This window comes from Eurypyga helias, unplaced genomic scaffold, assembly GCF_000690775.1.
Source record: "Eurypyga helias isolate BGI_N326 unplaced genomic scaffold, ASM69077v1 scaffold6793, whole genome shotgun sequence".
NCBI classification, from domain to species: Eukaryota; Metazoa; Chordata; class Aves; order Eurypygiformes; family Eurypygidae; genus Eurypyga; species Eurypyga helias.
In genome coordinates, this window is record NW_010239122.1 from 48,966 (window position 1) to 73,686 (window position 24,721).

At 46.0% G+C, this 24,721-nt stretch overlaps 1 protein-coding gene across 1 annotated transcript in view; it reads left to right on the plus strand.

The window, feature by feature from the left end:
• The window catches only part of TYW1 (tRNA-yW synthesizing protein 1 homolog (S. cerevisiae)), a 90,020-nt gene that overhangs the window by 47,969 nt on the left and 17,330 nt on the right, over nucleotides 1–24,721 (plus strand). The window contains exon 13 of the mRNA XM_010148033.1: nucleotides 18,831–18,941. Within this exon, the coding sequence (XP_010146335.1) occupies nucleotides 18,831–18,941 (111 nt within the window). The remainder of the gene's footprint in view (nucleotides 1–18,830; nucleotides 18,942–24,721) is intronic.

A 24,721-nucleotide genomic window follows, 5' to 3' on the forward strand; every position in this document is an offset into this window, starting at 1 on the left:
GGTACCCCAGCATTGTCTTGAACTGCTACTGTTTTCCTTTTGAGTGCCTTGCTTGTTCACGTGTGATGTGAAGCACCGTTCTGTAGGACTCTGAAGAATGCGAGGTGGTGGAAGGTAGTGCATCTGCTGATTGTTGAGAAATGCAGCTCCTGTTTCGGAATAGGTGGGGAAGTGCTGATGCATTCTGTTGGGAAGGTGACACTAATATGTCTGGAAACAAAATACAAGTCTCATATTTTCACACTGCCTGACAAACCATCCAGGCTTGTTCAGTTCCCCTGAGACTGAGACAAGCTGGCATTGCAGCTGGTGTGAGTCACTGCTAATAAGAATCACGGATAGGCTTCATCTAAGCACATCTGAAAAATAAAAAGGGGTGAAGAGAGTTTTAAAAACCAGTTGTACCTTGATGTGCTTGCCATTGTGGTGTTTGCCAAGTGCCGTTCCTGCACAGTTATCCTGCTGGCTGTGCCCGGGGTCTGTGCTCGGTGCTGCGGGGATGGGCAGTTAGAGCCAGGTCCTGCGGCAGTGTGTTGCTAACCCCAACAGCCCAGTGGAGGAAAGGAAGGAGAGAGGGCACTGTCCTGGGTGAGAAAGCAGTGAGGGTGTCCTCCTTGGCTGTTCTCTTTCCTGCTACCGATAAACAGGCTGATTCTTGTTAAAAATGGGAATGGAAGGGCCTGGGCAAAGAGGTAGGTTTCAAATCTGTTGCCTTAGTGCAGCAGTTATACTGCTAATGGATTTCATTATTTAACTGGAGTTCTGCACAAAGCTCTTGAGCCCACTAATAAAGGAGTGAATTTAATAATGAATTGTTCCCAGTATGATTTGACAGCATCATAGAGCATGTTGGTGATTAGTTGCTGCAGCATTTTCAAAGGAAGTTCAGGAGTAAAAGATTGAGGTCTCTTGTGATATTTTTCTGCAGCAAACAGCAAGAAAAACCCTTTTTGTCCACTACTATTTGGAGCAAGTTTTATCCTTTCTAGAGTGATTCTCATTGAGATGATCTTTGTGCTAAATTTTCTATGCTGAGGTGTGTTTTTTGAGAGGCATTTATGTTAAGCAGCAGGTAGACTCCCAGAAGGCTCTGTTTGTATCTTGTCACGTGTCTTCTGCCCTCCAAATTAAATTGAGAGGAAAAAGAAAGATGTTAAGATGTGTGATTTAGTATGTGCCCTTTCCGAGCGTCATGTTTGAGAAGTCTTGTCATCCCGTCCTCTGGCGGCCTTGAGTTCATCAGAAGGATGGAGAGGTGACTTGACTTGGTAGACACGCGCCTGGAGGAAGCACTGGGGATGTGAATCCTTATTCTCAGTGTAAGGATGAGAAATCTGTCCCAGTGGTTGAAAGGCATTTCTTCAGCCATTGCTGCTTGATAATGCCATATCCAGTTGAGAAACGAGGCACAAAATAATGATGGTCTAGAAGCTCAGGAGGGAAGATGTAGGTTTTCAATGAAGTTTAATGATCAAGTTGATGCTTTTTTTTGCCTTTTTTTTTTCCCAAAAATACCATTAACCAAATGTCTGAGCAAGAGAATAAGGAACCTATGTTCTGTGGGCTCTCATCCACCTGCAGTCAGACTTGTGATCCACTTGTGTTTTGCCTTTGTGCTGTTTCCCTCCGTGTTACTAGATTAGATTCCGTAGGTTGAGAAAATTTGAAAACTGTTGTTCTTGTTGTTGCTCTCCATAAATCACCAAGAGTTTTCCCATACGACAGGGATGTCGACCGAGACAAATGGGAATCCCCCACCGAGTTGCTGATAAATGAAGTGAGGCTGCAGTGACCCAGTATGGCAAAACAGATTTCCACCCAAGCACTTTGAAAATAACTGTAGGAAAAGACGGTGATGGGCATACCAGCAGAACACGTCCCGTCGGTACCTTACATCGCAACAGCTCTGAGCACGCTTTTTCCCACTTGTTGGGAGAGGAAGACAACTCCTGAAGCAAGTGGTGGCTGGTCCATGGACTTTCATGGGCTTGATGACCACTGGGAAGAAGGTCCTCTGTGTTGCTCATGTGCTGAGAAGCTCTCTTCCAACCTTGTCGTGGTGTCACCTCTTCTGTCTGTATCTTCTTGACTTAATCATGATAAACCTTGTCCAATCTGCCCATACCTTGTAGTACTTGCTGTGCTGCCAGACACCGAGCAGGCATTGCTGAACTGCTTTAACTTTTAGAGGACAGGTGCCAACGTTCCTTTAAACAGATTGGAGCCACACACAAAGCAAACGGGGAAAAAACCCTTTAGGTTAATAGATGTTATGGCACTGCAGGAACTGATGATGAAGCAGAACCTTGTCCTTCCAGGAGGGTCACAAAAAGCAAAAGAAACAGCTTATTGGCACTTTCTGGAGTTCGGTTAGGCTTGTGTCTTTTGACGTTATATGCAATTCCTGCTTTACATCTCAGGTAAAACCTTGTCCTCGATCTCTTTCTACTTCAAGGGAATTAAGATTTCGTACTGAAACAGGATCATGGCTCTGTGGGTGAGGTGTAGCAAATGTTTTGGGGTTTTTTTTGGTTTTTTTTTTTGAAGGCCCAGAAATGGAAATTCTTGTCCTAGGATATCACGTATTTGACAGTGCAGGGATTTGGTGCCTGTGGCTATGGGCTCCTTGCTGGAAGGTGCTAGAGATGGTTTGTCCACGGAAAGGCATGAAATATAAAAATGTCTTCTATGACCATTCTCCGGGTCTGTATTTGCACGCTGCTTACAGGTAGTTCCTTTTACACTTGTGGGTGATGAAGATGCCAGCTTGCCTGTTTAACGTTCTCAGGCTTGCATCTGCTGCTGTTTACTTTATTTTTTTTTTTTCCAATGTGATCCTTTCTTCAAAGTTACCCTTGGCTTTGATGTGATTACGAATGGAGTGTAAATACATGGAGTTACATCCTAAGCACGTTTTAGTGCTTATTATATAATATATGACAGTAACGATCGCTTCTATGAGAAGAGCACGTTTGATTTGCATGGAGATTGTCTGTGTGGTTAGTGGGGTAGGGGAGCTGGTTTGCAGAGTCTAGTCTGACGTTTGAGCTAAGTGACTTTTTAAGGAGAATTTAAATGTAAAATTTGAAACAGATGTGAAAATCAGTAATCAATTTTGCCACTATAAATTTAGAAGAATTTTGTTCTTCTGCACAGTAAACGCTCTCTGCCAGCTGTGAACTTGTTTTAATCGTCTTGCTAACGACAGTTGTGGCATAAGTCTTTTGAAATGCAATATGACGAGTGCTATGAAGGTATGTTCTTTACTATTAAGTTATTGTCTCTGAAATACATAATCTCCTTTTGGTTTAGTTTACAGCAAGCAGCAATCCAAATAAGGCTTCAGGGAGTTTCTTGGATGCAGAGGGAGTGAAATCCTATTTCTTGTGTCTGCTCCGGCACCTCTTGGTTTGCTTGCAGGCAAGAAAAGGGGGAAAATGTTCATAAAAACACGTAACAATCAACATGATATGTTATTCCAAGCTGCTGGTTGTTACTGTCTTCCTTAGGAAGACAGGATAGTGAGGCTGGAGGGGAGAAAGCAAGGTGTCTCTGGCTACCCAGGGAGCCTGAGGAGGAGGTGGGGGTAAAATCCATGTTGTCTTAGCCCTTGCCCAATTCTTTGTATATTATTCCACACCAATTCCACTCCTCCTCATTACTGCCTGGTGCATTGGGGTAGCCAGGCCCATGGGCTATTTGTGGCTTGTTCTTGCCAGGGGAGCAGTTAGAGCTGCAAAGAGGCTGCCAAACTGCCACCCTTGCTGCTTGGTAGAAAGGGCTTCTCCCCCTCGCCATGTCTTTTCGAAGCGGGCTCTGACCTGTGAAGTGTAAATGGAAGAAACAGAGGGCCATTCTCTCACCCTCGCTTCTTAACTAGCACACACCATTCAGCTTGCCTAGCTTCTCCACTACTCAACATTTAAAAAGCATTCGCTATTCTAACACTTTGTTAAACATGATCTTCCTTTTGCCTTGAGCTCTTCCTAGAGACTGCACGGGAGATGCCAGACTTGCTTTTAGAGAACTCTGTTCCTACTTCCAGCCTCTCTGTTATGTATTAACCCCATCACTAGCAAAGGGCTGCTGTGTTCCCTGGGGCTGGGCTCTGGGAGCCAGGACTCCCAGGAACCCCAACAGGCTCCATGGTCTTGGGGACCTCTTCACACTTTTTCAGTGTCTAGTTGTGAAACAGGGGAGTAGTCTTCCTGTAAAAGCACCAGGGGAGGACAGAGCATGTCTGTGTTTTTATGTGAACTCTTAAAAAGGAAAGAGCGAGCCCAAAATTCTGCATGTGGCAACTAGGCAAAGGAAACTTGTATCTGCACTTTATTTTAAAACGTGTTTTTATTTAAGCCTCTGAAGTTCAAATAACTGGCCCAAATGCCACAGAAGGGGATTGTGCAGAGCATTGCATAATATTACATTCTGCTAAATGCATTAGCTGTTGGATTTCTTTACTCGCTGACCGATTATCAATGGCTCTAGCACGATGATTCAGATAAGTGTTTATTGGGTTCACTGAATCTATTCATTTGACATTTCAGGAAAGATGAGTTGACAAAGCATCTGCAAGAGCGATCTGTTTTCTCATCCCAGACAGGGTGAGTGTATAGTTGAGGCAAAACCACTGCAAACAAGAAAATGGATTTATGGGAATGTGGTAACAGGTGTGCTGGTGCTTCTCCCAAACAGAGGGAACACACTCGTGGACTGTGCAAGGCAAATGAAATCGGGAAAACATTGCTCTGGAGGGAGTGGTGAATCCTTCTGTAAGGGGTTGGCTGGGATGCGGCGAGTGGTGCGGGTGTGTTGGGGTGACAGAGGCTGGGCTGCCACGACCTGGCTTGCAGAAGTAGCTGGAGCGACACAGGGCTGTCCAGTGTTGTCTGGTGTGGTGGGCTCTGGGAAGGCTCTCCTCCACTCCGGGGTGAGATCCTCATCTCAAACTGCGGCCGAAGGTGATTTGAAGTAATTTAGTTGGTTTAGGGCTGAAGCAGTGGAGGAGGGCTCAGTCTCTGCCTCCTGTTCTCCTTTAGGGCAGTCTCTTGCAGCAGGTAGGTGGCAATAGAGCTCAGGCCATGTCGTGTCTTCAGTGCTCTGCTTGTCAGTAATCTTCCTTCGCTCTCATTTCTGCTTCTTTGGGTTACCTGGCTTCCTGTGAGAGCAGCATCTGACCCTAAACTTCCTTTGTCAGATTGACTTTTGGCAATGAACTAGCTTGTGCAAAGAAGTGCTGTTTTTCCTTGTTGCATGTAGGTGTTACGCCTTGGCCCTGTTCCTTTGTATGGCTCTCCCCGCTTAGGAATCCGAAAGGAGACCGGGTTGTAACTAGGGTATTTATAACTTTGGACACTTGCTCATGGGTGAGAATGATGGCTGTGATCAGTGGGGTGATCTGTGACCTCCCAAACCATGTGCCCCATCTGTTGTTTCCATAGCTGCTGAAGTTACTCATCTGGAGCCTTGTTGAGTTGCAAGTTGAGAGCCAAGTCCTGTGTTTTCTCCTTGGATGAAACTGCTGTGAGATCTGCCAATGTAAGAAATGCAGAAACTACAACACATGGGTTCATAGTCTCCTCTGAAGCTGCTAAATTGCTGGAGCATCTTTCATACAAATTTGTGGAGTTTATTATCTTGTACATACTCAAATGCAGAAAGCTGGTAATTAGTAACAGTGACAAAAGGTCAAAGCAAACTGGCAAATCAAAGGTGACTGTTTTTTACACAGTTAAGGCCTCTGTGATGGGTGAGCTTGGCTTCTCTCAAATTTGTTCAGCCATTTCGAAGTGCAGCAGTCGGGTGCAATTACTATGCTGACTGATTTGGGGATTTCCCTTTTTTATTATCCCAGAGGAGCACTTGGCTGGTCCTAAATCTGTTTGGTGGAGGAGCTGGTATTAGGTGCACTGTAAATGATCTGGTCTTACTACTTAGCTCTAAAAACACAGGAGCATAGGGAGTATACGTGGTGATGAGCTCTGGAAGTGGAGAGTTGACGATCCATGGCACTAATGCAACTGTTTACAGACACAGTGTGTCTCTGCTTCATTGCACTCATTTCATTCTGGCTTTCTGTGTCAAAAATTTAACGATCTCGAGGAGCCTTATCTCCCTAGGGCTCTTCTGAAGGGTCCAGCTTGCTGTGAAAGCAGGAAGAGCTGAAGGTTTTTTTTGTAGAGAGTCTCTAAAAGAAGGCTGTAATTTGAGATATCGGAGTTTCAGGTAGTGCCAAGCATGGACCCCCAAAAGCAGGCTCCTGGGAGTAGAAGTGCACTGTGCATCCAGAGACCCTTAGGACTGTTCAACTCTTTGCACTGACTTTTTTGAGGAAGCAGCATCATTTTAAACTCCATAGACTAGGCTCAGGAATACCTTTGAAATCTGCAAGTTTTTATTATTGTCACAGAGTGGACTCACTCCTTTAAGGAAGGTAAAGACTGAGTAGCTATCCTCATCCAGCATTTGCTAGGCACTGTTCCTGCCAGAGGTTCTGGCCGTGCCGGCAGCTGCCCAATTAAGTTGCCATTTTCGTTCGGGGTGGCAGATACATTACGGTTGTGGGAGATGGGGAACTGGACAGTTAAATGTGTGCCTTAGTTAAACTAGGTGAGGAGATGGAGCTCATAAGTAGCCATGTGCCTTGTGCCCAGGGTCTGTGTTGGGACAGGTCTGTGAGCTTTCAGAGGTGCTCAGTTAGCTCACGCTCATGTCTCTGCACTTTGAGAGCACATTGAGCGCAGGAGTGGGGCTGAGAAGAGTGAGAAGTGTTTGCTTGGTTAACGCTGGCAAAGAGCTCTTCTGCAACAGGATTTATCTCCAGACCCATAACATGTTGCAGAGTTTCGTCCTGGTGCTGTTCAGGGGCTGCTTTCGCAAGCCTGCCCGTGCAGAGCATCGTTCCCATCTGTGCTGGGATGAGGAATGGCCCCTGTCCACGTGTCACCTCCCGGCATGTCTCATTGCCCCAGCCCTGTGCAGGGAGTGCTCACAGTCCTCAGCTCAAGCTGGAGCTTGACTGTTAAATAGAGTGGGCAGTTAAAAATGTTGAAAGCCTATTTGTCTTTCCATAATGTTGGTTACTTCAGTCAAACTCCTGATTTAGGGCTTTACAAGAGCGGTGGTCTTGCAAGGGTTGTTTAATCAGTAAGAAAGAAATTTATTTCAGACTCCTTGTTTATGCTCTTTGGTAAAGGAAATGGGCAAGACTTTCAGGAAATCATGGTGGGGCTTTGGACAAAACCTAGAAGAAACCTATCAATCCCTTCCTTTGCAGACTGTGAGAGTGTGTGTTGTTGTTTTTTTTTAACGAGGTAATTATGTTTTTATGGCAGATTAATCTCTGCTTTCATCACTTGACTCTTGAAGCTGTATTGCTTGTTCATTGTTTCCTGAGATAACAAGTGTCAGCTTATTCTTTTAAACTCAATAGCCCCTTCCCAGGCTTCGGCCGAGCCTGTGCTTGCTGCGCCACGCCAATCCGTTAGTCGTGTGTCTGTCGTGCTGGTGCTGCTGGCCGCTGCCGCCTGCGTTATGCCATGACAGTGCCGAGGTTTTGTTAAATCATGGCTTCTCTTTTTACCTCACTGACATGATGCCGCTTCGTTTGTCATTATCCTGAACTTGCTTGCTTAAATCGTCATTATTACGGGATTATTTAAAATGCTGTTTATTCTTTCTTCCTGCATCCCCCATTGCTGAGCCAAAAGCACTGGTTTTGAGGAATTTCTTTTAGAGCCCTGCAAAATTTCAGTGGGATGTTGTTTTCCTGGCTGAGATTTCCAATTAGAGAGGTCCGTAAGGAAGCATCCAAGTCTTTGCCTGCATGTATAAATAACTGCTGGGGGGGCTTAAAAATACTGAACACCTGGCAGCTGACGTGGGGGAGATGGGTTCCTCCGCTGGATCTGAAGAGACTTTGGTGAATGTTCTGTTCATTCTTTAGCCAGAAGCATTTGGCTGAAGTTGGGCTCTGTTTTTAAACTGCTCTTATGCCTCATTTTCTTCTTTTTTACATGAATGTTATTCAAGTTTTTTCTTTAGGTTCCCCAATCTGTTTGTTAAGATATTTTGAAGTGGGCTCCCCTCCTTGTCTGTAGCTTGTTCTTAATATTGTCCTTTTCTTGTAACCCTGGCAGTGCAGGGAAGTGAACTCTGCACAGAGATAGTGCCTCTCCAGGACCACCACGCCACATACCACAGGCTACCTTCCTCTCTGGCCCAGCAGCCAAGCCTGAGACATCGGGTTGTGGAGCTAGAGGGACGTGACAGCGTGGAGCTGTACCTGGGACGTGTGCCTCGTCTGGGGAATGTGAGACGAAAGGAGGCTGTGGGAAGTCCCGCAGGGTGGTTTCAGCTCTTCCCCATCCCAAGACTGGCTCTGAATGCCTCTTCTCTTCCCCACACGTGACCAGACACAAGTGTTCTGTGACCCTGCACACAAAGTGCTGGCCCAGCTGGAAGTGGAGGTATCTACTCAGCTTAAAGGGAGACGATTTGTGTGGTCAGATCAAAGCAAGTCAGTGGTTCTCCTGGATTTCGCACCCCTTTGGCGAAGGGGCTGTTGTGCAGATGGGATGGGGCCAAGGTGGCTGAGCAGGTCAGCTGCTGGCTGAGCTCTGGTGCTCGTCCTCACTCTGTGCTGAAGAACGGCAGCTGGAGCTGGACAAAGTGCTTGTCACTTGGTCCCTACATGGCAGGTCCCCACTGCTGTGGCAGCTGCTGCTCTGACCCACAGGGAGGATACTGTGGAAAAGGTCCTGATCTCGTCTCTATCTGGAAGCCTTCACTAGAGCATCCTCTGTCAAGCTTCTGGTTTAAGTCACTTGAAAGTCAGTGGGACTTGGGCATGAACTTGGAGCGTTGCTGGAGGCTTTTATCCTGGTGAAGGGGTTTTCTAGTTTCATGAGTTCACTTTCGGCTCTGATACGAGTCTTTGGTGGTAACAGCTCCTTGGTGGAGGGCTCGAAGGGAGCGCTTCCCCGGCTCGTGCTAATGCATTTTCTAGCTGTCTGGTGGTGAACATACTCTGTTTCCCCAGAAAATGAGATACCGTCGGGCTGCGTGGTCTGTTCAACAGCAAGCTACAAGCGTGGTGTTGCTGATGATTTCATATGATCGGTTTTAGTGCTATTCTTCTATTTTAAGTTATATTGCATTGGACTTTTTTTCTCTTGGTATAAATTTTACATTATAATTCCTTGAAACTGCCCTAGAAATATTGAAAATAAGTAAATAATCACTGGAATATTGTTGGTGCTGATTTACAAGAGGAAGTGCATTAAAAATGAGTCTATGGAGAAGGGATAAGTGGTAGTTATGGTTCTGGGTTTACTTAGAAATGTTTTTAGGGCTCAGAACAAAGCTGCTGTTGTACTTTGTTTTATTTCTAGAGATTCTTAACTAAATAAACTGATTAATTTCTACTGAAGTGTGACACAATAAAGTAGATTACAAGCAATCAGTGGCGAGTACAGGAAGGATGATTGTGGAGGGGAATGTGATTTAGGATGCTGGTTTAGGGAGGTTGGATAATGAAATTTGATATACTTTTCTCCTTGGTTTCTATCCTGGATTTGCTTATTCTTGTGCTTTGTACATCAGCCAGACTGCTGACAGGCTGAGGGGCTTTTCTGGTTTAAAATTCTGGCTTAGGAATTAGTGCTGATGTGCTTGTCTCACTCCAGGATTGTCTCTTTATTTCGAGGCAGGATTTCAAAGCTGGGCAATACCAACCGATTCTGTATGATACGAGAACAGTGATGTCAACTGATTTCTGTCTTAACAAAACCCAACCTTTTTGCAGACAAAGTCCAGCGTTCATGGTTTTGTAATTACTATTCATGACTGTTTTTCTAATTTTTGAGGCTCTAGAAGAATAAGAAATTTCATGTAGCTTTCAGACTTGATGCTTCAGAAAATATACTTGAGTAAGAAGGATTAAAAATGGAAAGAATTACGATCTGCTTTACCCTTTGCCCTGTGTCTAAGGCGACTGAGTTGGGATCCAGGTGAGATGTAGGACCCAGTCCCTCATCACTGGGATGCATGTACCTTGTAATTGGTGTTTTCACGTGATTTTCTCACAGAATGCAGGAATGGCTTTTTCATGAAAACATGGTACCAGGTTGGGTTTGGGGCATTTAAGAGTTTCCTATTTGAAAGGGAAAAAAAGAAAGCAACTTTACATCCTAGATGCTTTGGTATTAGAACTTGAATATTGAGCTGGAGCTGGTGCAGGGGCTTTGCTGGCTGTTTTTAAAAGAGGGTCGTAGTCATGAGCTTGGCTTTCTCCCCTGTCCTGGGGATGACAGGGGAACAGCTGTCGTGCTGTAAGACCCTGTGCAAAGACTGAGGGCTTTGGTGCTGATCTGCAGGTAAATGCTGGGGTTGAGCGCTCTTGCTTTTCTAGCAGTAAAATCAGAGTTCTGAGCTTTTCTGTGGCTTTACAGCAGAATAGTTAATGTGTTAATTATCCTATGGTAATACGCACCTTTTTTAGCAACAAAGGTAAAGTCTCAACTTGCTTTAAACTGGTGTATTAATAGCAAATGCTTGAACAATGTATGTTTTTAGTAGGTACCTACGCAGCATAACCTATTCAGGTTTTTTGCTTTAATGACTGTATTAGACTGAAGAAAGGAAGCTAAAAACTTCTGTGCTTTGTGCTGAGTTAATCTTTGAAGGGAAAAAAAACTCTGCTATGCAAATCTGCCCAGCAGAATGCTTTCAGGTGTCTGCAGTCTGACCTCCAGGAGGATGTCATCTCTCCAGTGCCTGTGTTCAGGGCTGGTTGTGTGATAGATGAGCCCGAATGAAGTGATGAGCCCTTTATTTAAGGGGAGGGTCCTGGTTGCCAGAAGAACAGATTGATCTGCTGTCCTTTCAAGGGCACAGAGTCTTTCCCTGATGATGTTCTCCTGGAGCGTGGTGGTGCCACAGCTCATCTGCAGAGCCTGTGGGAGCCTGGGGGCTCAGCAATGCTGGATTCGAGAGAGGCAGAAGTGATCTCCAGTTCCCCAACTCCAGGCTGAACTGGAAGAGTTTGGAAAGCTGTGAAATTTGGGGGGTGTTGGCATTTGAGATTTTCTTTTGCAGTGTTTTGGATCTTTTATCCTGCATGGGGCTTTATGCATAAAGATGTGTTACTGAATATGGTGAATAGATACTTGGCTGCAGGGTTTTTTTCTGATCCCATCCCTGTGACAAGTAATTTCCAAGTGTGAAAATTGCTTTGATATCTTTATTCAGGACTCGCTCACATAGTAAGGCGTTGCATAACCTGAACAAGAGAACCGGATGGAGGCTTTGGAGAGGATGGCTTTTCCCTTTGCAGGGGCTGTTGCTGGGAAGGGGCAGCTCGCCTACTGCTGCTGCGAGAGCAGGGAGCCTGCCAGGAGCCCCAGCACCGCGCCGGCTGCGGGATCACATGCGCGGTTCAGTTTTTGGGCTGTTTTATATCATGATCAGGGTGGGTCCTTGCCAGCTGGGAACCTCCGAAAAGGTGTCATGAGGTCTGTTTGCAGGTCAAGCCTTTCATGGAAGGGAGTAAGAAATGTTAATGAAATGAAGAAGCTGGCTTTTGAAGTGGCTTCCTGTTCTTCATCTAGTACCTGGAAAATATCTGTGGAGTTGTGTGAAAGAGGAGTTTTTGTTTGGAGTCTGCACCATAATTTCTTCTGCAAGAGTGCTTTTTCCATTTAAGCAAAGCAGTTTTTCTATTGATGATATTGGTTTGTTATTCAGGTTTCATTAGCTGCAAAGTATGGGCTTCTGTTGAGTTGTCTGGGAATGAAATGACATTTTTCTAGCAATAAAGTTTTGTTTATATCTAAGTAAGGTATGAGTGTTCAGAATATGTCTTTAAGTTAGTGCGTTGAAATCTGGGGTTTTGTGTGTTTAACTCCAAATGGTAGGACACTGTTACTTTGCTTTATTAAAAGAGCAATTTCAAGTGCCACGATCCCAGGTAAGGCTAGGACCTCAGTGCGTGGTTGGGAGGAGGAGCTCTGTCTACTCTTTACCCTTTGTCCCAGCCTTCTGCAGTGCCATGAAATCCAGTCCTGCTCCCTCCCTGCCCTAGCTGGAGAAGGGAGATGCTCCTCTGCCCCAGCTGAACCCGTATCCATGCAGCAACCTGCTCTTTGCAGCACAGCTGACGTGTTCTCCCCTCCCTCTTCCTCCTGAGATTAAACTTGGGACGTTTTATGAAGAATAGTTATATATTTGATCTACAAAAAAGATGAATGTTGAGGAGGAGGGAATTAAAAAGAAATGATAAAAAAAAAAAGCTCCAATCCCTCTTGGTTATTGAAGCAAGAAGGGAGCAGTTTGTCAAACTGACATGTGAATCCTTTATTTTAACATCATCTGGGCTAGCGGGTGCCGGGAGAGCAGTGTCACCTCACGGGCTCTGCCTACGTCTGAGGTGTGTTCAGTGGTTCAGCTTTGAGATTTGGCCATCGGCAGAATATGCACATGCAGAAAATGCTCATTTGCAAATGGACTAAGAAAATCTTAAGATGGTTTCAGAGGAAAATGCAACTGCCCTGGGAACAGACAGAAGCCACCATGCTGCTGCGTGCTGCCCCGAGGGCTGGGCTTGGCCAGTTCTTCGAGGTCTGAATTGCTGGTTGTTTCATCTCCCTCAATTACAACCTGATGAGCAGTCGGGCTCCCACCCCGGCTGTAAGGAGGCTGTGTGGCTGCAGCGTTCACGGTCTGTCACCCTCCCAAATTGTTTTGTGCTGATGCTTGGCTGATTTAAGGGAACCTTCACTTAACAGCTGCTGCTTGTAATCCTTCCTCGTGGAGGTTCTCATCCTGAAAGGCACTTAAGGAAGATCTTCAACTCCTAGATGGGCAGGATGGGAGCTGTCGAGTTGGGAAGGCACCTCTGGAGATTGTCTAGTCCAACCTTCCTGCTCAAAGCGGGATCAGCTTGTGGCTTGAGTGCTGAATATCTCCAAGCATGGAGACTCCTCGACCTCTCTTTAGGGACAGGACAAGAGGCAATGCCCTGAGGTTGGACCAGGGGAGGTTGAGATTAGATATTAGGAAAAATTTATTCATGGAAAGGGCTGTCAGGCATTGGAATGGGCTGCCCAGGGAGGTGGCGGAGTCACCATCCCACGAGGGGTTTAAAAGACGTGTAGATGAGGTGCTCGGGGACATGGTTTAGTGGTGGTATTAGGCTAGCCTAATTAGATACTAGGTTGGACTTGATGATCTTAAAGATCTTTTCCAACCTGAAAGATTGTGTTATTCTCCAGGCATGCCCTTCTGGTGTTCAGTCACCCTCCCTGTAGAAACTTCCTTTAAAAATGCCATTTACTGTGCTTCAGCCTGTGCCTGTTGTGTGCTGTCCTTTCTCTGGTCATTTCTGGGAAGAGTCTGGCTCCATCTGCTTTACTGCCCCCAACCAGGTATTTATTTACCAGTACATATTATCTTGTTTTCTTTCCCATCTCTTTATTTTCCTTTGCCACTCAATGGGCATGCGTGGTCCTGCCGGGCCCTGGAGCTGCTCTTCCTTGGCAGGCCGATATCTGCATAAAGAGCTTTTTGACATAAAATAGATGCGGTTCCACACCCTCAACTTTCACCCATTTGAAAGGCTCGTTACCGTATTAACTTTTTTTCTTCTGCTAATGTTATTCTGATGGCTGTCTGAAGTGAAATAATGGTTGCTTTTCCTGGAAACGTGGGGCGTAAAGCATTGCAGTCTGGTTTTATATCCTGATGGTTTAGATCATTACATTCTCAGGGCTTAAGCTCTTATTTCTTGTTTTTCAGTGCTTATAAGAGGATCTCCTGGGGCCCTATTGTACAACTGAATACAAATAATACATTAATAAAACAGTGTTGTGTATTTGTACTGCCGGCAATCTGCAAGGATTACTCGTATATAACACTTTGTGGTATTAGGCCCTTAGTCATTTTGATCTGTCCCTTTTACCACTTTTAAAATAGTACCTTTTCTCTCTGTTCAGACAGCGCTTGAGATGTTGCCCTCTGGAAAGAAGTTTATTCAGTCGCAATATTAATTTCAGATTTTTCTACCTTTTTTCTGCATCCCTTTGGCAGTGTTTAGTTTCTTTTACCTGCTTCTTTCACCACCGGTCGTGATTAGTTAATAGAGTTTTTTGTCGTAGTTCAGTTATTGGAAGTGATGGATAATACACACAGACTGCAGTTATTACAGTGAGTTAGTGCTGCCCTATGGGGGAAAAAGCCCTTTTAATGTGCCTGTAGCAGTTATTGTTTTATGAAGTACTTGAACTTTAAAGTTAGACTTCTAAAATGATCTAGGATGTATATTGGAGTGTATTAAAAATGAGATTTAAATGGGAGAGAACCACCTCCCTTCATGCAAGCCTTCATTGCTGTAAGAAGAAACACTCGCTGAAGCACCATATTTAATGTACGTTAGAAAATCTTGTGATGAAAGTAAACTGATAATGTTTCACCCTCTGCAAAACTGTTCTTGCAATATTGCATTTACTTGGCTCTAACAGCATTCCTCTTGTGTTCAGCCTGAGCTTCGAAAGCGTTTTCTGGTGGCATTTATGTGTAGTTCCTCTGCAGAATGAGTGTAAAATGAATAAATGAGGGGTTTTTTTCCTCCAGAAAAAGCATTTGCATGCCTCAGCCCAGTTCCAAAGTGGGAGAGAGCACAAACTCTGAGTTATAAGCACAAAGCAGGGAGAGGGATTAGGGATTAGCACCCCCCAACCCATTTTTTTAAGATTATAGAGGGAAGGAGTGGGGTGGTCCCGGCAGTTTCAGGTGCCAAGATACTGGGCTGAGCGTGTCCCCACTCACGCTGGCTTGCGAGATGACAAGTGACTGGACTTCAGACTCCAGAGGAAGGGGAAGGGAAGGCTGGCAGACTGCTTGATGGTCATCATTGCGTATGGATGCCCCATGCCAACATAAGATTTTTTAAAAATGTTTGTATTTTTGCAAAATTCTTGCTGGTCCTGTTGGGTTTGGTCATGTCTGCCTGAGTGCATGTCCCCCTGGTCCAAACCAGAAGCAGCTGCTGGTGGCTCTATGCTGTCACACCACTGTCAGGGCAGCTTTTCCCATTACTGCCAGTATTTTGTGGCCTTCCCTGAACCTGCCCTGTCTGCTCTGGCAGTTGCAGGTACCGTTTAGGAAATAACCAGGCACGTATAAAACAAGCTGACAAGTGCTGGGAGCTGTTCCTGTGATCCCAAGAGGAAGCTGGGCACCATAGGGTCAGTCCCGTGTTTATGAACCCCCAGGAGACCCTCGTCTCTGCATCGGCAGAGGATTGAGCATGTGTGGGAGCAAGCAGGAAACCTTCTACATGCTGCTCCAAGGGAGAGGAGTCTTAGTGATGGCCATAAGTGCTGAGGGTTCATAGAATCATAGAATCACTAGGTTGGAAGAGACCTTAGAGATCATCCAGTCCAACCGTAGACTGGGTTGGTGGGTAAGAACCAAGTGTGAATTTGTTTCCTCTTTAATAACCATTTATGTTAATCTTGAAACTTGTTTTCATCCATTTTTTATAGACTAGACTTGTTTGGGTTTTTTAAAATATACTGCTTCCACTATATTTTGGCAAGAAACATGAGCTGTGAGCAGTCCCCTCCAGTGTGGTCTCCTCTGGGGTGTGGGTGCATTTGCACATTCATCTGTCAGCAGACATGGAACCAGCTTGGGTCCCCCTGAAATCACAGCGCGGTCCTCTGAACTCACAGTGTGGCACCCCGAGTCATCTCCCTCCAGTCAGTTGACTTCAATTTTTGCTGCCAACGAAGATTCTGCTAATTTCTCTTTATTGCTGTGAGTGGTTCTTTCAGCCTCTAGAAAATGTTTTCTATCTTTATGGAGATCTCATAAAGGAATTGAACCTTGGGAGAGCACTTGGTGGCATTTCCTAAGCTTGCTGTCTGCAATGTGGCAGTTCTGTAAATGGCACTTGTCACACGTGTCCTTCAGGGTAGCACGTGCCCTCCTGAGCTGCCAGCACTTCAGTTCCCGGAGGTCTTGCCCTCGCTGCTCAGCAGCGATGACATGCAAAGCTCGAGTCAATCCACTTCACACTTGGGCTAGCTATAAATAGTTTTCATTAGTCTATAGGAGCTTTCTGTACATGTATTGATATTATTCATTACCCTTAATTCCAGCACTTGAGACCAGTTTCTGCCTGGCCCAGTCTCCCATTATCTGCATATTTTGTTCAAATTCCGCGGAAAGCAAGTATCTGCTGTCAGAAGATCAAGTGGATTTTCTAACATTTTCATCCCACAAATGTGGTTTGTTTTTCTGTGTTAAGGTTGAGATTTGCTTTTTTTTTTTCCTTTTTTTATGTCCTCTGCTGCTGCAGACTATCCAGCCAGCAGTAGCGATGATGCCCATGCTGGATCTAACAGGATGTCCTGTCCCACTCTGTGCTTGTTGCCGAGGTGCGTTTTCTACGTGCGACAGACATCATGAAATTTGCTCTTAAATTTAGCATGAAACCATCCTGCCAGAAGAAAAAAGTGCCCCTAAAGACTTCAATTCCTGGTGGACTCCTCACTCCGATGATTGCACTGGGGACCTGACCTCCCAGTCTGAAGACTGGGTCTGGATCAGAGAATGGTTTGGGTTGGAAGGGACCATAAAGCCCACCCAGTCCCAACCCCCCTGCCATGGGCAGGGACACCTTCGATAGCCCAGTTTGCTCCAAGCCTCATCCAGCCTGGCCTTGGACACTTCCAGGGATGGGGCATCCACAGCTTCTCTAGGCAACCTGTCCCAGTGCTCCCCACCCTCACTGGGAAGAACTTTTTCCTGATACATAATCTAATCAGCAGCCTTTGGTAGGGGCTGGTATGGAAATTACTTCTATTTACTGTTGCCTTGAAGCTGTCTGCATGTGTTTACCACTGTGAGCTGACCTTTGGGGAGATATTTCTTGATTAATTGGTTGTCTAATCACTTAAGGCTATTGACAGGCGTGTGTGTATTGGAGTTTTTCCTCTTGTTAGATATTTTTCTTCTTTCCCTGTTACATGGCAAATGACGTGTTTATTTTTTTATATTAATTTCTTCATTGTTTTTCTCTTCAGTAATTAAGTGTTGATTTCATGCTTGCTTCTTGTGTCTTGGCCTGAACCTTTCTTTTGCCAACCCATTCAAATAATAAGTCCCTTGGTCTAAAATAGGTGCCTATACGCTGAGGGCAGAGTGGAGGCCAGCCATGTAAATTCTTCTATATTTAGCCTTCAATACTTATTGTCTCAATAATTTAAAGTTATTCTCCACAGACTTTTAAAAAAGAAGCTCTACCTTTAATTATTTTCTCAAGACACTGACTCCTTGTAGGTCTCGAATCCTCACTTGTGTTTATGCCTTGGAGAATTTTGCAGGTTTCCCTGGTGCTTTGGGTTCCCAAGAGGACAGGCAGCAGGCAGGGAGTGCTCTGGGACACTTCTGCCTGCGCTGGGTGTAGGTTGCTGTACATATGTACCCTAAAGGCCTGCCCTGGCTATGCTCAGTTGTTCACAGGAGGAAGAAGATGCTCCTGGTTTTTATTTTTGCCCTCTAGTTACTTGTTAGTAAATAATCTGGAATAGCAAACTGATGTAGAAAATACCTTTTTTTTTTTTCTTTTCCTTATGGAAAACATAGAAATGTGTTTTAGCTAATTGTTGTTTTTGATTTCTGTACTGAGGGCAAAATTCACTTATGTGGCTTGTAGGTCAGAAGCTCTGAAGAAGTAAAACGTGGCTAGGTTGGGGTCTGGTGCTGGGAAATAATCGGTTTTATCTGTGGAGGGGTAATAGCCTGAGCTGTTCAGTAGCCTTGGGCTGGGACATGGGGCCCCGGGATCCATCCCTGCTTTGCCCCTGGACAGTGGGTGCTGTCAGAGGTATTGCAGTTACGATATGTGAGGAAACGTTCTAAGGTTTAGTGATGCAAAGTTCGGTTCAGTAGCACATCTCTCTCCTTACTAGCTTATCCTTCTGGGCTGAGAAGCATTATAAACTGAACGGTGAGCATGCTTCCCACACGTGGCACGGAAGTTCAGGTAACCTTGTGCCACAGGCATGGTTTGGGTAATCAATAAGGGGGAATCTCTTAACCTGAGTCCAAGCCTGGGCTCTGTGGAGCAGGAGAGTTTGATTCCAGCCCTGGCTGTGCTGTGAAGTTCCAGCCCTGGGATACAGCCTGGCCCCAGCCGTGGAATCTCGGGTTGCCGTGAGTTTGTTATGGTGCTCTTTTGCTCTGGCTAAACGGGAGGTTTTCTCACATTTCCCAGTCTGCAGTTTGCCAAGGAAGGAAAATGAGTTAATTCGAAAAACAATTTTGCTGGAAGATTGCTCTATAAATACATTCCAGAGATAAGTGAAATAAAACATTAGTGGAAGATGAAGGGAAGGCCGAGGGAAAGATGGAAACAAGCAGGTCTGAGCAGTGAGACTGGATTTTTTCCATGGCCAAGTGCTTATATTGATAGCAGCAACCCTTTTGCCACAGTAACTTCTTTAGTGAGAAGCCCTTAGAGGGAAGATAGGAATAACTCCAAATAAAGAAGTTCTTCCAGTGTTGCCTGCTACTGTGCACAGAAATAAGTCGGGTCTGGGCATCTTGGAGAGGCACTGGTGGGATGAACTGGGGCTCTTTGTTGAAAGAACAAGTGAGGTGACTCCTGGTTTGGGTCTGGCTTGGTTTGGGTCTGGCTTGGTTTAGCCCCTGGGTTATTGGCATAAATTAATTATGGTTTTTTCCCCCATTTTGAAGCTGTGTGGAAGGTTGGAACATCCTCCTGGTCAGAATGTGTTGCTAATGTAATTTTTCATTTATTTCAGCAACAGCGCACTGTTTATAGGCTGACACTGGTGAAAGCTTGGAATGTGGATGAACTCAAAGCCTACGCTGACCTGGTAGCCATTGGTAAACCAGACTTCATCGAGGTCAAGGTGAGCTGCATGTTGCTATTTTATTTTTTTTCTGTGAATATTTTCCTTTTTTTCCTTCCCCATTTCCCACCCCCAGTCTTACACTTACACAACTAAATTCAATTCTTCCAAAGATTTCAGGGATGTATGAGGAACTTTCCCCTTGCTTTTAAAATCAGGCAGCCAGGTTTCTAACATCTTATGTGTGCATTTGGAGTCTTCAGTGTTAACGCTTTGTACCAGCCAGCATCAACTTCTGCTCAACAGAATCATAACCCTCTGGTCTTTTTTTGTATTTCTCATGAAAGCAGAGACTGATAAGTAGATGTTCCTTCTTTTATGTCAAGCAGCATTTAAAAATACTCCAGGACAAGCGGGTAGTTTGTGGTGGTATTCTTCCCATCCTGGTCTCAAATTCTGCTGGGGGAAAAGATGATAATGTCTGGTTTACTGAAATGGTGTTGTCAGGTTGTACAGAACGGGGAAATACTACCCTCTGGGACTGGAAGAGCTACTAAGAGGAGTGTGTGAGATACAGCAGGGCAGAAGGGGCTTTATCTTGGGATTAATCAGTTTAGAATATAGAGAATGTAAAAGAGGCACATTACACAGTGTTCTTTAAGGAATCACTATCAGCAGTTTCATCCAGCAACTCCCCTGCAGACCAGCACGTTTACCTCAGGTCTGTATTTTTGCAGCTCTTACTTCTGGACTTTCTCTCTTCTTTCTCTCTTCTCTTTTTTGTTATCTTAATTTACTGCTGCTTTGAAGGAAAAACCTGGTTTGCTGCAATTTCCTTAGGAAACAAAACCCAAAGGTTTTGATATTATCAGTGGTGAGTGCGCTCTCTCTCTGAATGTGCTGCTGAAGTTGATAGCTTAATACAAAGTAAGACTTCGTGTATGGTTTGGGGAAAAAGCCTCAGTTTTACAAGGTATATCAGACTGGTTTATATTCGTCAGGCAAATCCTAGCAGACGGGGCTCTTTGCCACCCTGCATCTCCTGACTCTTCTGCAGCCTGGTAGTACAAGATCCTTTCTTCCAGCGTGCGAGGAGGGCAGAGATGAGTGTGCACGCCAGCGTGGAGTATGAGCCTGTCCGCGTACGTGCTACTTAGACTGCTCTGTCATGTGTAGCGACTTTAATTAGTAAAATGAATCAGCCGTAAGTTAATCAATGTTTCCGAGCGCAGATTCCCCTGAGCGCTCTCCAGGGTGAACATCTGTCTACTCCAAGGCAGAGGGCTGCTGTTCCCTTTGCCTGGGGAAGGGTTCAGCCCCGGAGCTGTGGTTTCCCAGCAGTGTGGAGCTCAGCTCTTCCCTGGCTAAGTGATGCCTCAGACTGACGGGGAACTAGGGCAGGGAAGACGTGGTTGTATAAGTATTTGCAAGGTGGTTGTAGGTGTACTCCTGACACTTTTCCAGCTGGGACAGGCTCCTGCCCATGTTGCTTCAGCTGAAAATGTCTTTGCACTCTGTGTGCTTCAAGTGCTTTTCAGATCTCAAGCCAGCGAGGGCTTTCTCCAAGGATGGGGTACACATTGAATGCTGCCCTGTTGGCTGAGTGTGAGCTGGGGCAGATGGGGGCTGCGTGGCATGCCCAGATCCACGTAGCATGGCAGTGTAGCTGGGGGTTCAGCCTTGGGCGTACCTGCCAGCGCCAGCTGCAAAGGGAGTTCAGAGGGGCTGCAGGACTAGAAGGCAGAGGGGTGCGCTTGGCACCCAATGGCCATGTGCTGTTGGGTGGATTTGGGTCTTTTTGTGGGCTGATAGGAGTGTAAGTTTGCAGTTTGTGTATGTGTTTGGTTTTTAAAGGTGTGTGCTGTTTAATGTTAATTAGATTTACAAGTGGGATGCTTTGATCTAAATTTCACTTTGTGAGGAATATTCTAGCACGTAAGTGAAGTTTTGGAGGACAGAAGTGTCTACCAGGGTGCTGATCCTTGTCAGATCATGGTGCCTTCAAGCTGAGGGACAGAACATCTCTCACCTCAGTTCCTTCTTCCATGAATGATTAGCATTGTCCCTGTGCCATGGCCACAAAATCAGTCTGTAGTTGGCGTGTGGAAAGTCTCTTCTCTTTCCAACCCCAGGAGCAGCAGTCGGGCACAGGGAAACTCAGGTTTAAGCCTTTTTGAAAGGATGCAGCATCTCCCTCCCTTGTCTCTGCTTGTTGCTGGGAGTGAGGGGGAGAAAGTCTTCCCTTCCCTGGTTACAGCTCTCATTACAGACCACGGGACAGCGTTTCACAACTTCATTCTGATCTGTGTATTCAGAGTCCAAAATCATCTTCTACGGTTTGCTCTGTTTCCAGTCCAGTGGAGGGAGGACGATTTTTCCAAAGCTCTCAAAACCATACGGCAAGTCTGACAGCAGCTCAGCTCCACAAGACAGGAAAGAGTAGCCGAGTGCAAGAAAACACACTCATTTCAGCTTCAGGAGCAGAAATGAATTGTCAGGGCACTGCTCCACATTCTTCACCAGCAGGCTCTGAAAGAGTCTCCGTTTTTTTCCATTTAATTGAGCTTTTAAATAGAGCTGTGCTGTCCTGTTATCTTAATTTTGAAGACGGGAAAGCAGGGTTCCCACGTTTGAAGTACGAAGCACGCCTTCACAGCCATCGCTGGCGGTGCCCGTTCGCAGTGGGAGCTGAGCTGATGTTATCGCTGTCTGAAACAAAGGGTGCGACTCTGTCGGTCCAGCATTTGGGGACTGAAAGGCATCTCCATCCTTCTGAAAAGTCAGGGGATTTTGTGATGGCTTTCATGGAGTGGTGGATTTGCTTGACGTGAGGTTCTCTTTAGGTAAACCCGAAGTTGGACGAAAGGTCTAGCTCACAGATTTTTATATGGGATGTTTTTATGTGAGAGCACGTGGAGGGGGTTTAACAAAGTTGCCTTTCTTCTTTGCCTCTGTAGAGCCAATGTAATGTTCCGAAAGGTGGGCACCTGGTGCTCTGCAGAGGGGAAGCAGCTCACACTAAATATAGCATTAGCCCAGTCAGTGGCCGTATTTGTGTCGCGTAGTTTCATCTGCCAGTTCCCACTGAACAGCAGTGTTTCTAGAGCGTGGAAGGCTTGGCTCGGTAGGGAGGCGCAGTGGCTTTCTCCTCTCGCTGCGCTGTCTCCTGACTTGGAAATGCGAGAGAATTGCGTGGTTTCTCACCTCGAGCATGGGATGGGTTTTTTCCCTTTTCAGGAGGGAAGGAATAAGCGGCGGGTTCTGGAGTGGCTGATGAGCGAGGAGTGGTGTTGCTGCAGGGTGGTGAGAGTCCAGCCTGGTACCAACAGGAGAGGCTGACAGAGGGGATGCCGCTTTAAGGATGGCTTCCTCGCTTTGCTGTCCTTCTCTAAAGTGTTGAGTGATTGCTGGTGGGGTGGTGTGCCCCCCACACTGCTGGAGACATTCGTGTTGCTGCTGTGCCTGCCCTCAGACCCTTATCCCGTGGGCTGACCTAACTAAATTAGTATGTTATTCTCCTTTGCATTCAGCTGTGTGTTCTGCAGACAGCTAGTTTTTATCTGATCATCATTAATCCTGGCCTGCAAAGCTCTTCTCCAATGCTCTACCTGTAAAGAGACCAGCCTTCTCTCACGGCAGGATCACTGGTACAGCTGGCGGCTGCAGCGGTTTCCGAGGCATTGGAGATGGACTGTTGAGCTGACTGGGGTCGAGAATGCTTCAGGGTGCTTTGTCGCTTCTGCCCATGCACCTGCAGTGTGAAGCAAAGAGCTGGGTTCTCTGTCCCTGCGGTGTTTGACTGCTCTGGAGTACAAGGGAGCAGATCTCCTTCTCGGCACAGGACAGGAGAAGAGAGGCTGTGTCAACCTCCAGAGCCCGTGGGTTTGCAGTCGTGTGGGCAGTGATCACAATCACACCGATGTAATCCCACCGCATTCAAGGTGATGCTTGATACAATGGTATGGAAAGTCAGGAGTTAAAGTCAGACCCTCAGGAGGACAGGTGGGGTTGAGGTACATTCAGATCTAGCAGTCACTGTTGCTGTCCCTGCTCCCTTTCCTGCCCTCTGCCTTGATCTGCGCGTGGACAGGATCTCCTGTCTGTGTGTAACCGACCCTTCGTCCAGCCCCAGCAGTTGTCATGTTCACACAGCGTTCGTAACCTTGGGATTTTCCCCAAAAGCCTTGATATTTTTGATTACAAGTAATTTCTTGAGTTCCTTTGAGCATGAAGCATATTGAAGAATCTATTTGGCATGTGGACAGAGTCTAGTGCTGTTTCTTCCCCAAACCCCAGTGTGATAGGTTAAAAATGCAAAGACCAGGTCCTGCTTAAAGCAAATAAAAAATTACAAGATGCTGCAAAGCATCTGCCAGAAAACGAGGCTCATCTCAGCGGGATTTTCTGGTTAAATACTTGAGATAAATGACGTCCATTTAAAATGAATGTAGCTAATCCCCCGTTGCTCGCAGGGTGGAGTGGGTAGAGATTTAGATTCTTGCAGGGCTTAATACTTGTTCTCATTTACATGAGTATCTTATGGCGGTGTAACTCTGTGGGACCCTATTCTCCTATTTAAGCCAATAGAAATTAGCCTTGATTACCCTTGTGTAAAACCCAAGTAAAGGAAGAATCACCCCGTGGCTATTAAATACGCATCAATTTTCTTTATTGCTTAGTCAGTTTTAATGTCCTCATAGTCGTACAAAGTTCGTTGTCGTGTCTAAGACCTCAAAACTGCAACTCCTCTTTTTGCAATGTTACCTTCTTTGTTTTAAAAGCCAGAGGCTTGTGTTGACATGCTGTATTTTGCCTTTATGTTCCTCCTTAAACCGAAGGGGCAAAAGGATTTTCGTGTGAAATGGAAGTGGGTCCCGGGAGACTCAACCAGGCGTGCGAGTGGCGTGTTCTGCGGGGTCACGGCGGTGCAAGGCCAGGGGAGCGCACAGAAGCCCAGTCTTGACCTTTGCTCTCTGCAGACGGATCACGGAGCAGCTGGGCACGCTTCCACGTTCAATCCTGGCTGCGTCCGCGTATCCTCTCTGCGCTGTCAGTGGCTCTGAGGTTGTGCGTGTGCAAGCGTGCACGTCAAGCGCCCAGCCTTGCAAACACGGCTGATGGTTTTGGAGCCGCTTCCGCAGTGGGGCGGGAGACCCAGTTGCTGAGGTCAGAGCTGCAGGGAATGGCATCCCCAGGGAAGCAGTCTGTATTTGCTGAAGTGAAGCTTCATCTTGCAGCTTTTGCTTCCTGCCTGAGCAGAGCCTTGCTGCTTCTCTCCATCTGTTTTAATTTAAGGAAGGAACAGAAAAGCCTGCCTGACCTGGCCTTTGTTGGAGTGCTGCTTGTGCCTTACATACCTGAGGGCAGGACTTGGGCAGAGGGGAGATGCACAGAATTTCCTCAGGCCTTCATGAAATCAGCCTTCAGCCACTTGATAGCACTTGTCCCTGATGATTATCCTGCAGCTCCAGCGCAGCACCCTCTCGCCGAGCTCGTGTTGGTGGCTGGGCTCCGTGTCCAGCGGAGCAAAGGATGGTATTCTGGGCCTGCAGCTCCTGTTCTTGGTGTTTGAGGCTTTGCTGTGGAATTACAATGACCATGTAAATGTCTGGAAGGAAGGACCAGAGGGAAGGATCTGTCCCAGTCTGCTCAGTCTTGTCATATTAAACAGTAAAGATTATTTAAGTGCTGAAAATAATGAGGGAAATAAGCTCTGCTTTAATGAGTTTTTAATTGCATGCAGCAAGAGGCCATTGCCCCCACCTGTCAAAAAGCTATTCAGAGTCTTGCTGCCATTCCAGTCTGCATTTAGATGAAGAGAAGGTGAAGTTAAAAACATC